Source organism: Osmerus mordax, chromosome 5 (genome assembly GCF_038355195.1).
Source record: "Osmerus mordax isolate fOsmMor3 chromosome 5, fOsmMor3.pri, whole genome shotgun sequence".
Lineage (NCBI taxonomy): Eukaryota > Metazoa > Chordata > Actinopteri > Osmeriformes > Osmeridae > Osmerus > Osmerus mordax.
Genome location: NC_090054.1, coordinates 3,889,312 through 3,905,384, shown reverse-complemented (window position 1 = coordinate 3,905,384; position 16,073 = coordinate 3,889,312). Strand labels below are relative to the sequence as shown.

Sequence of the window (16,073 nt, the reverse complement as noted above, 5' to 3'; positions counted from 1 at the left end):
TAATTCCAACAACTGACACCCCACCCTATTCTCTCTCCCTCTCCCTCTCTCTCTCTCCCTCTCCCTGTCTCTCTCTCTCTCTCTTTCTCTCTCTCCAGGGCAATCAATACTGCTGAATAAGCAGTCCTCTCCATCCTTCCTACCTTGCTCCCTCCCTCTCTTAACAGTTAGTCTCTGCAGAGTGTCTGGCCACCCTGCAAAGCACTGCAGGGTCAGTCAGGGTTATGGTCAGTCCTTAATACTCTCACTAGTTCGGAGTGTGTGTGTGCGTGCGTGTGCGTGTGTGTGAGTGCTCCTTTCCTGCACCTATCTTTCAATGTCTGTACACCATCTCTCCATCTAAATGAGATCAGATTTCAAGTCTATCTAAAGGGCTTCCTCAGTCGTTTACTCACACAGAGAGAGAGAGAGAGAGACGGAGAGAGAGAGGACAGAGAGGAGAGGGAGGAAAAGGATTTCTCATTATTATGACGATGGAAGTTGTCAAGCGAAGAGAAGAGCATCGATTGGATCATCAGTCACGCACTGAATGGTAACTATGGCCACACACACACACTATAGATCTTTACACTGATCTTATCATGTTTGGATTTTAAATCGTCTGAATAGATGTTGGCCTGGCCTGTTCCCCCTGCTCTCCGGCACACAATCACAGACTTGCAATACATGCTAAACATTCCAGACAACATGACATTTCCCCCACAAATAATAACTTAATTTATCTGCTGACTGTTTCCCATGGCCATCTTAAGCTAAGGTCAGGGGGCCTGTCCTTCCTGTTTCTTGGAATTGGAGGACATGTGGTGTTGATTCCGATTTTGTTCTTGTTTGTGGACCTGTCAAATGAGCTCCCTTCTTCTCCTGTTCTCTCCTCTTCTCCCCTCAGTGGTTAGAAAAGGGGAGGTGTAAGGGAGGAGACAGAATTATGGGTATAGAGCTCTTTGTCCCTCTATGTGTTTATACTTCATCAGACCAAATGGACACTGTGCTACTGAGATGTGCTGACTGATAAGATAGAGGGGGATGGATGGTAGCGACAGAGAGAGAGAGGGAGAGAGAGAGACAGGGAGAGCCAGGGAGAGACAGGGAGAGAGACATTGAGAAAGAGAAGAGAGCAGTGTTCTCCATCAGCTAGTGGGCAGCTCTCGTCCCGGGGTGTTGGTCTCAGCTCCTATTGCTGAGCCCCCTTCCCCCCCTCTCTTACACACACACACACACACACACACACAGTCCTGCTACCTTCCCGTTTGTCTGCAGCCATGGCCTGGTAGGCAGAGACGGGAGGAGGTGAGAGGGAAAAGAGAGGGAGGAGGAGAGAGGGAGGAGAAGAGGGAGGAGGAGAGAGGGAGGAGAAAAGGGAGGATAGAGGGAGGAGAGGGAGGAGAAGAGGGAAGAGGGAAGAGGGAGGGGGAGAGAGGAAGGAGAGGGAAGAGAGAGGAGAGGAAGTGAATATGCCCTACTGATGCCTTGAGTCTTGATTTCTTGCTCTCACTTTCCCGCCATCTTCCCCTCTCCACACACACACACAACCACACACATCAGCTAATGCACACACACACACACACACACAGATCAGCTAATGCACTGTAATCCAGAGCAGAGGAAGAATAGCAGCACTCAAGGAACAGATATCCTGTTCTCATCATAAAAGTTTCATTCCAAGCAAGCTGCCAGGGACACACAAACACACACGCACACACACACACTCTCTCTTAACCTTGAGCTGATCTACTTAACATAACGACTCCATTTGACTTCATCCAACATGACTGAACTTGGAGAGACCAGCAGTCTGGCCTGAGCCCAAGGACCAAATGAGAGACCACCTGGACTGCTTTCAACAAAAAATGTATTGACACAGAACACCGCAAGCTTTACTACTATAGCAGCTGAAAAGGCCATTTTAATACGGCGGGGGTTTATCCACACGTAGCTGTTGATTGGTTCAGTAACACAGCTGACACACCCACTAAGCGAGAAAAAACACACCTCAAGGCCCGTCTCCCACTGTTATGATCAAACATGGTCTTTCCTCATGCTGGAAACCGAAGCAAAATGATGCACACTGTTTTCATATTGAACGTGGCCCTGGTGTGGAGCAGGGCATACATCTCCACGGAAACCAATAGCTAGCAATAGCAGCCAGCGCTACCAGTCACCACAGTAGAGATGGAGGTTTAGTAGAGGTGGTTTAGTAGAGATGGAGGTGGTTTAGTAGAGATGTAAGTGGTTTATTAGAAGTGGAGGTGGTTTAGTAGAGATGTAAGTGGTTTATTAGAAGTGGAGGTGGTTTAGTAGAGATGTAAGTGGTTTAGTAGAGGTGGAGGTAGTTTAATAGAGGTGGAAGTAGTTTAGTAGAGATGGAGGAGGTTTAGTAGAGATGGAAGTTTCGTAGAGATGGCGGTGGTTTAGTAGAGGTGGCGGTGGTTTAGTAGAGGTGGAGGAGGTTTAGTAGAGTTGGAGGTTGGTAAGAGATGAACGTTTAGTAAAGATGGAAGTTTAGTAGAGATGGAGATTAATGAGAGATGGAGATTAATGAGAGATGGAGATTGATGAGAGATGGAGGTTGATGAGAGATGGAGGTTGATGAGAGATGGAGGTTGATGAGAGATGGAGATTGATGTGAGATGGAGGTTGATGAGAGATGGAGGTTGATGAGAGATGGAGGTTGATGAGAGATGGAGATTGATGAGAGATGGAGGTTGGTAAGAGATGAACGTTTAGTAAAGATGGAAGTTTAGTAGAGATGGAGGTTGATGAGAGATGGATGAGAGATGGAGGTTAATGAGAGATGGAGATTGATGAGAGATGGAGGTTAATGAGAGATGGAGGTTGATGAGAGATGGAGGTTGATGAGAGATGGAGGTTGATGAGAGATGGAGGTTTAGTAGAGATGGAGGTTGATGAGAGATGGAGGTTGTCGAACTGGCAACCTTCGGATTAATAGCCCGACTCCCTAACCGCTCAGCCATCTGACCCCCATGAGAGATGGTATGGTAGCGACAGAGAGAGAGAGGGAGAGAGAGAGACAGGGAGAGATGGAGGTTGATGAGAGATGGAGGTTGATGAGAGATGGAGGTTGATGAGAGATGGAGGTTGATGAGAGATGGAGGTTGATGAGAGATAGAGGTTGATGAGAGATGGAGGTTGATGAGAGTTTTAATGGTCAGGATGTGACAACTCCAACACACCCCTGTTACTTCCCTGTGTCAAGTTAACACTCACCAGTGACACACACACGCACACACACATACACTAACCTGTGGAGCCAGGGAGGTGGGCGTGGAGCAGAAGAGAGCAGAGCGGGCGGCTGATCGTAGACCATGTGCTCTCCTGACTGGCTGGTGGGGGAGGAGGGGGGACGACTCCTGTGGAGAAGGAGAGGGGGGGGGGGGTGAGAGGGAGAGACAACTTTATAGCAGGTGTCGGCCTTCAAAGTGTGCTATTTCAGTAAGGTAACATTGTGTCAAAAGGTGGTAGAGATAATTCAGAACTTGAGAGAGAGAGTGAGAGACTGTGATCTACCTTGTACAGGACACAGGAAGATATATAACCAACAGGCAGACAGAAGGAGAACAAAAGACAGAGGAAGAGAGAGGTGTGTTGTGAAGTACTTGTTAGTGTTGGAGTGTGTGTGAGCGTCCGTGTGCTATGTTTGTGTGTGTGTGTGTGTGTGTGTGGTAAGAGATTTAAAGCACTACGGCCTGTCACCACGACGACTATCACCATATCAACAGGCCTCTTGTGACCTTGTTGCTACAGCTACTCCAGTTTGAGAGCACACATACACAGTGGATTACACACACACACACGCACACACACACGCACACACCTGGAATAAACATGGTGTTTTACCAGAATCCAGTGCTGTGTTGGTACAGATGTTGCTGGTTCATCTGGTAAACAGGTACATCTTAGCACTACTATAAGGCTGGTGTGCGGTGTTGCAGCTGCTAACATCAGCCCACGTCCTTAGGCGGAAATCCCCCCCCCCCCCCCGTCCGTCCGTCCTGGGAAAAATATGATTTTCCCCCCCAATAAAAACGTAGTCTAAAGTCAATGGCGCGTTATTCAGATGCTATTCTAAGGGCGCAAGCTTGGCGAAGCCAGGGTCTTCTTCATTGTTTTGATTTATTGTATGGCTAGCTGTATTACATTTCTTTTATGTCAATGATTAAAAAGATTTTCATGAGAAATCTCTGTATGTGAACTTGATATGGAACAACTGTGGCAATTTCCTCCCACGCCTGTTTAACCGAAGCTAATTTGGGTGGGTTTCTTCTCCCATGCCCATTAGAATCAGAATTTGGTTTATTCGCCATGTAGCCTATGTTACACAAACACAGAATTTACTGTGGCAGGAAGGTGCAAATAATAAACATATATGGGTCTTAAATTAAGTTTAAAAAAAGTACAATAGTTAAACTAATTCTAAGAACTAAACAATTTAAAAATATAACTATTTAAAAAATAAAATATAGCCTATATAAAAATAAGAATTTGAATGCATGAGTGGGCAACTTAGTGCAATAAGAAAACTGTTCTGCCTTTCCCTTACAATGTCACTCTATCTTTTACGGCCCTGTCGAGAACGTCGGTCTCCTCGACTGCGAACCGCTCCTGGCGTGCGCCTGGCAAGCCGTTATAATAGCAATCCGCCATGGAACAAGCGCTGCTCTTACAGGGAATGTGAGATGCTCTGATTGGTTTATTGCGCGTTACGCCCAAACCACACCCATTAGTAATGTGGCTACCGTATTTCACGGTAAATAAGCCACATCGTGTATGAGCCGCACCCCCCCAGAATGAGTACTTTGTGTTTGTAAATCGAAATATAAGCCTCACCGGTATAAACCGCACTTTGAAAGCTCACAACGTTACAGTATACTGTTGCATCGGCTAATATTAGGCGGAACCAATGCTTTCAATTGATTACGTGCCGAATCCCACACTTCAGAAATGGACAGCTTGGATAGCGATCTAATTAGACAACATTCCCAATCAGGGTGAACACTCAAATTATCTAAACTATAGACCATAGCATTACACATATCAAAACAGAACGAACACAACAATAGAACTCCAAACAATGCTTATTTAACTAAGCTAATGCCCTTAACTTAGTAGCTTTTCAGCTTGCTGCAGGGTATTCTGGGTACCAAGAGCAATGCACGAGTATAGACCAATTATTTGTTTGTAAACATTCAGGATCCGCGCGCAATGTGGCTGCAGAAAACCGGGAAAGGATAGCCTTTATAATGGCTAGAGAAGTACACGGATTATACAAATAGTTCGATTTAAAAAGACCAAAAAGGTCGAGTTGGACAGCCTTTAAGAGAAAAAGCGATACCCCATTGATCTGTCATATCAGAATTTTGATTTGGGTTACGAAAGTCTTGAAATTTGGGTGAGAATGTCGCCCGGTAGACCGCATAGTCTTATGCGGCAGCCATGTCTTCACGTCATGTCACAAAGTTCATAATCTTACAGTTTTACAGTCAATTCTACACCTAAAAAGTCGAGCAGGGAAGCTTTAAATAGATATGGGAATTTTGCTTTTAGCCAGCTGGTCCCATTATTTTTGTGATTTGTGTAAAACTGGCAATCTGAGTGAGACTGCGTCCCCGTTAGACTGTTTTGACGTTGTTAGCCTCAGTCAGACTCGGGTCGCTCACTGGCAGTGTGCACAATGTTGGATTTCACTCCATTCTACACTATAAACGTCAGGGAGGACTGCCTTTTGTAGATACAAGCCTGCTGAAGATAGCCAGCATCTCGGGTTTCTTTAACCAAGCCTGTTTCATTCATTTGCCTGAGAAAGCGACCTTCGTTAGCCAGGCTAGTTTTGCCCGAGCCAGCCTAGTTATGCCCGTTCACTCCATTCTACGGTAAAAACGTCAGGGAGGACTGCCTTATGTAGATACGAGCCTGCTGAAGATAGCCAGAATCTCGGATTTCTTTAACCGAGCCTGTTTCATTCGTCATTTGCCTGAGAAAGTGACCTCCGTTAGCCAGGCTAGTTTTGCCCGATCACTTGGTCAAGCTATTTAAAGGTATCGGGGGTCAAGTGACTTTTGTGCATGGACAAATGAAACGTAAATGTACTTGTCCAAAGGACAAGTGCCTCAAAAAGTTAATGTCAAGCTCTGAAATCCAGTGGCCAGAGATATATGATGACCTGATCGACACTCCAAGTGTATTATACCTGGGAGAAGTTAGACTTTTGCAGCCGACATGCGCAGTTGAGCATGCTTGACAGTGGTGTGACGTAGGGTGATAATTGGTCTATAGGCGATCTTACAGCATTGTGTTAAGGCCGATTTATACTTCTCCGTTTTTATGGAGACGGACACAGGGAACGAGGAACTCCGACGAGGAACTCCCTCTCCGTGCCCTCTCCGAGCCCCTCGGAGAGCTCTACGTGCACCTCCTGATTTTCCTGACTATCCGTCCGTCCGTCCGCCATTTTTGCTCCGACTTTTCGATAACCTAGCTAGCATCGCAGTGCAGCGCCACCTACAGGCTACCAAAGTTGAATTAGTAATGTTGTTATTGATCCTGGCGTTATTTTGCTAGCTAGCCTAGCCTATAACATTTCACTGGGTTTGCAGCTGTTTAACTGAAATTATTATGAAATGTCATGTTCTACTAGCCATTTGCCTACTTTAGCAAGTCATTGTATTTCCAAGCCCTGATAGTGTAACTGAGAAAACCGTAAATAATTCATCTTTCAAGTAATAAGCCCCCGTTCAAGTGTTGAGCATAAAATTAGCTGCACGGTCAGTAACTTAGAGATCTTGAGAGAAGCCACTTTTTTGTTCTAAAACCGGACTATTAGCCGCTTCGAAATATAAGCCGTACAAGAAAACTGAAAGATCGGAGTACAAGCCGCGGCTTATTTTCCGTAAAATACGGTACTTCAGACCAACCCATTTTAGACTTGGGCTCAAGGTTAAAGTTAGGGTTAGGAAAAACTGGATTTAGAATGTGATGGAATTCTGAGTATACACAAAGACAACCATACAAACTTGTGTTAGTGTGTGCATATGAGAGTGAATGAAGGAATGTGTGTGGGTTGTGGACGTGTGTGTGGTGGATGTGTGGTGTGTGTGTGGTGGGTGATCGGTGTGTGGTGTGTGTGGTGGGTGATCGGTGTGTGTATGGTGTGCGTGTGGTGTGGTGTGTGTATGGTGTGTGTGTGGTGTGTGATCAGTGTGTGTATGGTGTGTGTGTGTGGTGTGTGTGGTGGATGTGTGTGTGGTGTGTGATCAGTGTGTGTATGGTGTGTGTTTGGTGTGTGTGTGTGGTGTTAGTGTGGTGTGTGTGTGGTGTGTGTGTGGTGTGTGTGGTGTGTGATCAGTGTGTGTATGGTGTGTGTGTGTGGTGTGTGTGTGGTGTGTGTGTGTGGTGTGTGTGTGGTGGATGTGTGTGTGGTGTGTGATCAGTGTGTGTATGGTGTGTGTTTGGTGTGTGTGTGTGTGGTGTTAGTGTGGTGTGTGTGTGGTGTTAGTGTGGTGTTAGTGTGGTGTGTGTTTGGTGTGTGTGTGGTGTGTGTGGTGTTAGTGTGGTGTTAGTGTGGTGTTAGTGTGGTGTGTGTGTGGTGTGTGTGTGTGGTGTGTGTGTGTGGTGTGTGTGTGTGGTGTGTGTGTGGGGTGTGTGTGGTGTGTGTGGTGTGTGTGTGGTGTGTGTGTGTGGTGTGTGTGTGGTGTGTGTGTGTGTGGTGTGTGTGTGGTGTGTGTGTGGTGTGTGTGTGATCATCAGTGTATCCCACACTTCAGAGACACATCAGAGGGAGCTGTGAGGTATTGATTTCCTGATTGACTAACAGCTGCTCTGTACTGCAATAGGAACGGAGGTAACACCATGTCCACACACACACATTAATACAAACACAGCACAAACACAGCACAAACACACACACACACTCCAGCTTCTTCTGTGTCTCCATGGAGTGAAAGCTATGTGTAAGCCACCTCAGGGAAACATGATCCAATCTCACGTCCTCTGATAACGTACTCAGACCTCTACAACATGATCCAGGGCCAGAGCCATCACTAGGGCCATCACTAGGGTCAGGACTAGGGCCATCACTAGGGTCAGGACTAGGGCCATCACTAGGGCCATCACTAGGGTCAGGACTAGGGCCATCACTAGGGTCAGGACTAGGGCCATCACTAGGGTCAGGACTAGGGCCATCACTAGGGCCATCACTAGGGTCAGGACTAGGGCCATCACTAGGGCCATCACTAGGGCCATCACTAGGGTCAGGACTAGGGCCATCACTAGGGCCATCACTAGGGTCAGGACTAGGGCCATCACTAGGGTCAGGACTAGGGCCATCACTAGGGCCATCACTAGGGCCATCACTAGGGTCAGGACTAGGGCCATCACTAGGGTCAGGACTAGGGCCATCACTAGGGCCATCAGTAGGGCCATCAGTAGGGTCAGGACTAGGGCCATCAGTAGGGTCAGGACTAGGGCCATCACTAGGGTCAGGACTAGGGCCATCACTAGGGCCATCACTAGGGTCAGGACTAGGGCCATCACTAGGGCCATCACTAGGGCCATCACTAGGGCCATCACTAGGGTCAGGACTAGGGCCATCACTAGGGTCAGGACTAGGGCCATCACTAGGGTCAGGACTAGGGCCATCACTAGGGCCATCACTAGGGTCAGGACTAGGGCCATCACTAGGGTCAGGACTAGGGCCATCACTAGGGCCATCACTAGGGCCATCACTAGGGCCATCACTAGGGTCAGGACTAGGGCCATCACTAGGGTCAGGACTAGGGCCATCACTAGGGTCAGGACTAGGGCCATCACTAGGGTCAGGACTAGGGCCAGGACCAAAACAGGAGAAATGGCAGAAATAAAGAGAGGGGAGGAGAAATAAAGGAGGGCGAGAGTAGTTAGAGGAAAGGGTGTGCATGAGAGTGAAATAAACCCGATGGTTCAGTAATAGATTCTCCCTACTCAGCCATCATAACTTGTGACCTTCTGCAAGGACACGTGTGTGTGTGTGCATGCGTGTAGGTGCTCTCCACTCTGCTGCAACCCTGTGTGTGTGTGTGTGCGTGCGTCAGTGTGTAGGTGCTCTCCACTCTGCTGTAACCCTGTGAGTGTGTGTGTGTGAGCTCTGCGAGGGCTGAGCAGTATGGAACGGCAACAGTTCAGTCTCCAATGGGACAGGAGATTCTTCACGCTGCTGCCTACGTGCCACACACACACACGCTCGCTGTACAACAGGGTAACAGCAGAGTGGGGGATTTCTCCTCTTGGTAGCTCCCGCTTGCTGCTGCAGCAGATGAAGGGGAGCACTGCAGCCTGGCTTCATTCATAATGACACAGCAAGATATGGGGGGGGGGAGAGAGGGATAAGATGAAAAGGGAAGGAGAGAGAGAGAGAAAAAGGGGGGAGGGAGGGAGATAAAGTGGGAGGGAGAGAAGGTGGCAGGGGCGAGATGGTAGGGAGAATCAGGGATAGAACTAAATGTTCCTTTGTCTCTGGAGGGAGAGAAAGTCTGAGAAATAGTCCAGACACACACACACACGCAGACACACACACGCAGTGGAGATGAGGTTTATAATCTGCACCTGAGTACAGTGGTGTGGGCGTGAGGAGGAGAAAGAGACGGAGAGAGAGGGAGATAGAGAGACAGAGATAGAGAGAGAAGGACAAAGTGAGTGTGTGTATGTGAGTGTGTCAGTGTGAGTGGGTTTGCAGTAGGTTCCTATATGAGCTGAGAGAGAGAGACAGCATCATTACAAGGAACATTCTTATATCCCCATACCTGGAGCAAAAGAGAAGGGGAGAGGAGGGTGAGGTGGGTAAACAAGTCAGGCAGTTCAATATCATACTGAGCTATGTTGGTGGGAATGAACAGTACGAGCTACATGTAGCTCCAGGCAGTGCCTCTACCACTCATATGTGTGGGTGTAGATGTGTGTGTGTGCATGTGTGTGTGGGTGGGTGTTTTTGTGTGGGTGATGGTGAGAGACAGAGAAAAGCAGTGAACATCAAGAGATTTTTACATGAACAGAAAGCAAGGGAGGAATAAAGAGAGGATGGAGAGAATAAAGAAATGTAACACTCATTCAACTCAGGAAAGGATTTCCTCTTGAGCTCAACACAACGTCGCCCAGGCAACCCTAGCACCTGGACAACTCTTGGAGGCAGAAAAAAGGTCAAAAACACTCTCCTCTCTCTGTCTCTCTCCTTCTCTCTCCCAGTCTCTCTCCTCTCTCCTCCTTTCTCTCCTTCTCTCTCCTTTTGTCTGGAAATTTTAATTGAATGGGTTTTGTTAGAATAAGAGTAAGTAAGAGACAAAAGGCTGTTGTGGTGTAACTGTTGGTTAGCTGGCAGTTATGGCCCAGTTGTATCTTTAAAGTATCTCGCCCTCCTCTCTACCCTTCTCTCCTTCACCTCCCTGTCTCTCCTCCTCTTCATCTCTCTCCTTTACACACTGGCACACTGACATACAGTCCAGCCCTCCCCCTCCCCTCCCCAGAGGGGTGTCAGCACGATGACAGGAACAGCGCAGCATGTACAACCATTAGATAACCTCCCTGGGGCCCACAACAATGAGAGAGAGATAGGCAGAGGTGGAGAAATGGAGGGAGAAAGAGAATGTTAATCTTTTCTATCAAAACAAAACCTTCCATCCCTCCCTCTCTCCATCCTTCTCTCTATCCATCCTTTCCTCTCTCTATCCACCCCTCCTCTATTTCTCACCGGCTCTCCCCCCCCCCCCCCCCCCTGTGCAGAGCAGGGACTCCTCTGGGTTCTCTGTGGAAAATGACAGAGTCCCTCTGAGCTCTGTCCTGGAAATCACATGTTGGCTGGTTGTTAGGGCTGGCTGGTTGTTAGGGCTGGCTGGATGGTTGATAGGACTGGCTGTCTGGTTGTTAGAGCTGTCTGTCTGGTTATCGGGGCTGGCTGTCTGGTTGTTAAGGCTGGCTATCTGGTTGTTAAGGCTGGCTGTCTGGTTATCATGGCTGGCTGTCTGGTTGGTAGGGCTGGCTGTCTGGTTGTTAGGGCTGGCTGGCACATTATCGGGGCTGGATGGCTGGTTATCAGGCTGACTGGTTATCAGGCTGACTGGTTATTAGGCTGACTGGTTATTAGGGCTTTTCCACTAAAACTAAGACCCTGCTGTTGTTACCTACTGCTAAGCCTGTGTGCAGAGACGTTGCTAGGAATCCCGGGCCCTGTGACAAAATATATACATAATTATGTGTTTGTGTGTTTTAGTTGAATGGTAACTCAGGATGTAATTAATTACAGAGATATCAGCCCATTGTCTGTTACTGTGGTTTTCACCGCGGGCAATGTAAGATAACTAGCTGAGTTTCAAAAAGCGTGAGAAGTGCAATTAACAATTAACGTTAAGCGCAATGTCCTTTGTCCTTTTTCTTTTTTCGTGCAGCAGGTTTATGTTGCGACATTTTACTGCCAGCCGTTGCTAAGGCAATCCAACTGTCCAACAGTCGCACTGCACAATGGAATTGGGAACGTGCAGGAGCGGGACCCAAGAGATTTCTAACTAATTTAGAAAAAGTCTATTCTATATTTTTCCGCAAGTGTATTATTTTGGTTTGAAATATTGATTTGATTGACAAATAATAACTACAGACATATGAAACCCCACACAGTAATGGGCCCCCTCCAAGCCAAGGGTCCTGTGAATCATATCTACCTTACACCACGTCGCAACGGCCCTGCCTGTGTGGTCACACTGAGGAACATAGACTACTAGGGAGACACACACACACAACATCGTCCAAGGGAACACTGTGCCACCAGGTACAACACTGTGCCACCAGGTACAACACTGTTGAATGAACAATATATGAACTTGCTTACATACACGCATATGTAAACACACACACAGTCACAACATGCCCCCAAGCTGAGGGTCCAGTTACAACTCGCTCCCACTCGTTTTACACAATCCTGTTTCACCTATCATATGAATTGCTAGTATTTTACTGAGTAAGAAGGGTTTCTAGAACTGGAATTCTCTCACCCTGTCTATCCCACACACCCCAACCTTTTCGTCCCCACAAGGTCCTGCCTGGATCCATCTTACCTTCTACATTCATCCACACAGAAAACCGACATTCAGAGGCTTTCACTTGCTCACTCTAACTCGCTAACTCACACACAACGGTTCCGGTCTCCATGGCAATGAGCGTGTTAGCTAGCAAAGCCACTTTTCAGGTCTGGATTCTCATCAAGCTATTAATGAAAGGGAGAAAGAGACAGAGAGAGAGACAGAGAGATAGAAGGAAAACAAAAAGGTAGAAATAACGAGTTTCATTTGTTTGAGGGATTACGGAAGGATATGTCATATCCTGTCTGTGTTGTGTAATCCTGTGAGGCACCCTGAGTAAACACAAGACTGCTGGAGGTCAAGATGGATGACCCCCCCCCCCTCCCCGGCCCGGCCCAACGCCAGGCCTGGTTGGGGGACTTCATCAGCCAGGGATTACAGACACGGGGTTATTAACATAAATCTATTATCTCTGCTGCCAGCCTCCCAGAGGTGCCTTTCATCTGCACTGTAATGAGGATGATGATGATGATGATGATGGTCCTACGTCCTCTGCAGAGGACAGGATCCCGTTCTCCTGCATGACAGCTGAAGCTGGGGGGTGTCTGGACCCCAGACCTGCAAGGGGCGTCTGGACCCCAGACCTGCAAGGGGCGTCTGGACCCCAGACCTGCAAGGGGCGTCAGGACCCCAGACCTGCAAGGGGCGTCTGGACCCCAGACCTGCAAGGGGCGTCTGGACCCCAGACCTGCAAGGGGCGTCTGGACCCCAGACCTGCAAGGGGCGTCTGGACCCCAGACCTGCAAGGGGCGTCTGGACCCCAGACCTGCAAGGGGCGTCTGGACCCCAGACCTGCAAGGGGCGTCTGGACCCCAGACCTGCAAGGGGCGTCTGGACCCCAGACCTGCAAGGGGCGTCAGGACCCCAGACCTGCAAGGGGCGTCTGGACCCCAGACCTGCAAGGGGCGTCTGGACCCCAGACCTGCAAGGGGCGTCTGGACCCCAGACCTGCAAGGGGCGTCTGGACCCCAGACCTGCAAGGGGCGTCTGGACCCCAGACCTGCAAGGGGCGTCTGGACCCCAGACCTGCAAGGGGCGTCTGGACCCCAGACCTGCAAGGGGCGTCTGGACCCCAGACCTGCAAGGGGCGTCTGGACCCCAGACCTGCAAGGGGCGTCTGGACCCCAGACCTGCAAGGGGCGTCTGGATCCCAGACCTGCAAGGGGCGTCTGGACCCCAGACCTGCAAGGGGCGTCTGGACCCCAGACCTGCAAGGGGCGTCAGGACCCCAGACCTGCAAGGGGCGTCTGGACCCCAGACCTGCAAGGGGCGTCTGGACCCCAGACCTGCAAGGGGCGTCTGGACCCCAGACCTGCAAGGGGCGTCTGGACCCCAGACCTGCAAGGGGCGTCTGGATCCCAGACCTGCAAGGGGCGTCTGGACCCCAGACCTGCAAGGGGCGTCTGGACCCCAGACCTGCAAGGGGCGTCTGGACCCCAGACCTGCAAGGGGCGTCTGGACCCCAGACCTGCAAGGGGCGTCTGGACCCCAGACCTGCAAGGGGCGTCTGGACCCCAGACCTGCAAGGGGCGTCTGGACCCCAGACCTGCCTGCCTGTCTGTCTGTCCCCCTCCTCCTGCAGTAGGGCTGCAACAACGAATCGATAAAATGTGTTTAATAAAAGAGTTGGGAACGAATTTCATTATCGACTTATTTCGACCGACTATTACGCCACTCAATAATTCGCGGAGATGTTTGAGTATAAAAATTTAAAAAGTTGCGTTGAACGCGGAGCAGAGCGGATGTAGAGGAAGTTCTGATGTCTGAGGGGTTCTGCAGGGCCTGGGAGGTTCTGCAGGGCCTGGGAGGTTCTGCAGGGCCTGGGAGGTTCTGCAGGGCCTGGGGGGGGCTCTGCAGGGCCTGGGGTGTTGTGCTTCTGGCCTCCACTGCTCATCCTCTCTCTGTCATCCTGACTTCCTAACACTATACTTTGTCATATCATTACCAGCTAATCACAGTAATACTGTTAGCCTTTCTAAGTCTTCATTATCTGACATACTTTCTACATGCACTTTTTGTTTGTCAGTTTGGATACAAGTGTACAAGAAATGGCACGTGTGCAACTCTGCTGTCCACAAATCTACGGTACGGCACATGCTCAGCTGGTCGTCTCACCCCCCTCACCCTGGCCTGCTGGTCTCCTAAGGGGCATGCAGCTAGCACTACAGCAGGAGCCCTGCTACTGGCCATGTGCTACAGTGTAGCATGTAACAATACTTGTGTGACAATGTTACTTATCTAACACAAGTGTGACATGGCTAGAGGGCAGCTGAAGGTGTGTTGATGGGAAGGTGGTATACTGTTGGAGGGAGCGGGGTGGGGTAGAGGAGAGGGAGGGTAGAGGAGAGGGAGGGTAGAGATAGGGAGGGTAGAGTAGAGAAAAAGGGAGGGTAGAGGAGAGGAGAGTGAGGGTGAGGTTAGAGAGGGAGTGTAGAGAGAGGGAGTGTAGAGAGAGGGAGGGTAGAGAGAGGGAGGGTAGGTATGTAGGTAGGTAGGTAGGTAGGTAGGTAGGTAGGTAGAATCAGAATGGGTTTTTATTCGCCATGAAAGTTTGCAGACAAGGAATTTACTTTGGCCAGAAGGTACCGACCGAGGCAGCCATTATCGGCGCCCTCTCTAGGTAGGTAAGACTATAAGCTGAAGGTCATGGCCAGCCCAGCTACTCAGGACAGTTGAGTTGCTGGATGTGTTCTGAATGGGGCTCATTAACATGAAAGCAGAACAAACAGGAGGGTAGATTCCAGGCAACAGACGACCTGCATGAAGGTCGTCCTTATATCCCTCCAGCATCCAGGACTGACAGCTAAACACACATTAAGGCTCTTCCAGGTTAAGTGACTGTATGTGTGTCCTTGTTGGAGAGCATGTGAATCCCCCCCCCCCCCCCCCCCCCACACACACATTTACATTTAGTCATTTAGCAGACGCTCTTATGCAGAGCGACTTACAGTAAGTACAGGGACATTCCCTCCGAGACAAGTAGGGTGAAGTGCCTTGCCCAAGGACACAACGTCATTTTTTCAGGGCCAGGAATCGAACCGGCAACCTTCTGATTACTAGCCCGACTCTCTAACCGCTCAGCCACCTGACTCCCTGACTCACACACACCCACACTCATCCCAACGGTTCTATTACCCCCCATCCCACTCTATTCTCCATGCCACAATCTACCTCCATTGATCCAGCATATTCAATTGAAAACAATATATGAAACCTGACAGATCCGAGTTCGTCTTCTTAAACGACCCTGAAAATCCATAAGTGGTTTATCCAATCATGCAATGTTCAGCAAAAAGCAAACACACAGAGAGAAAGGGCTGAGTGAGTGAGATGGAGGGAGGGAGGGAGGGAGGGAGGGAGGGAGGGAGGGAGGGAGGGAGGGAGGGAGGGAGGGAGGGAGGGAGGGAGGGAGGGAGGGAGGGAGGGAGGGAGGGAGGGAGGGAGGGAGGGAGGGAGGGAGGGAGGGCTTCTTTATCCAGCCAGGCATAATGAGTTGACCGTAAACTGAAATCCATTTGTCACTGGGCTATAATGATTGGTCAGGATTGTATGTAAGGGGTCATGGGTCAGGTGGGGTTCAGAACGCTCTCAGCACATCTAACCCTAACTAACCCTCCACGTCTAACCCTAACTAACCCTCCACGTCTAACCCTAACGAACCCTAACTAACCCTAACCTAACCTAACCACCTATAACCTGAGCTCAGCTAAGACTGACGGAGGTCTCAACTAAGACAGGTGAAAGCAAGTCTGTACTAGAACACTAGGAGGAGGTGACAGCGAGGAAAGGTCTGCCCCAAATTAAGTCAGTTAATCAGTCAGTTGGTCAATAAGCCACTCAGTATATCAGTCAATCAGTAAGTCCCTCTGCACCTCAAACAAATTAAACTCATTCTCTCTGTGTGTCTCTGCCTCTCTTTCTCACACTGTCTGTTTCTCTCTCTCAGGTGAGATACAAAAG

General features: G+C 49.3%; 1 protein-coding gene across 2 annotated transcripts in view; it reads right to left on the bottom strand.

Moving 5' to 3' along the window:
• Window positions 1-16,073, bottom strand: part of mcu (mitochondrial calcium uniporter) — a 46,638-nt gene that overhangs the window by 19,363 nt on the left and 11,202 nt on the right. For both annotated transcript variants that reach the window (XR_010876674.1, XM_067236627.1), the window contains exon 2: window positions 3,261-3,368. Coding sequence is in view for 1 of the 2 variants with exons in the window: in XM_067236627.1 (XP_067092728.1) it covers window positions 3,261-3,368 (108 nt within the window). In the remaining variant the exon portion in view is untranslated. The remainder of the gene's footprint in view (window positions 1-3,260; window positions 3,369-16,073) is intronic.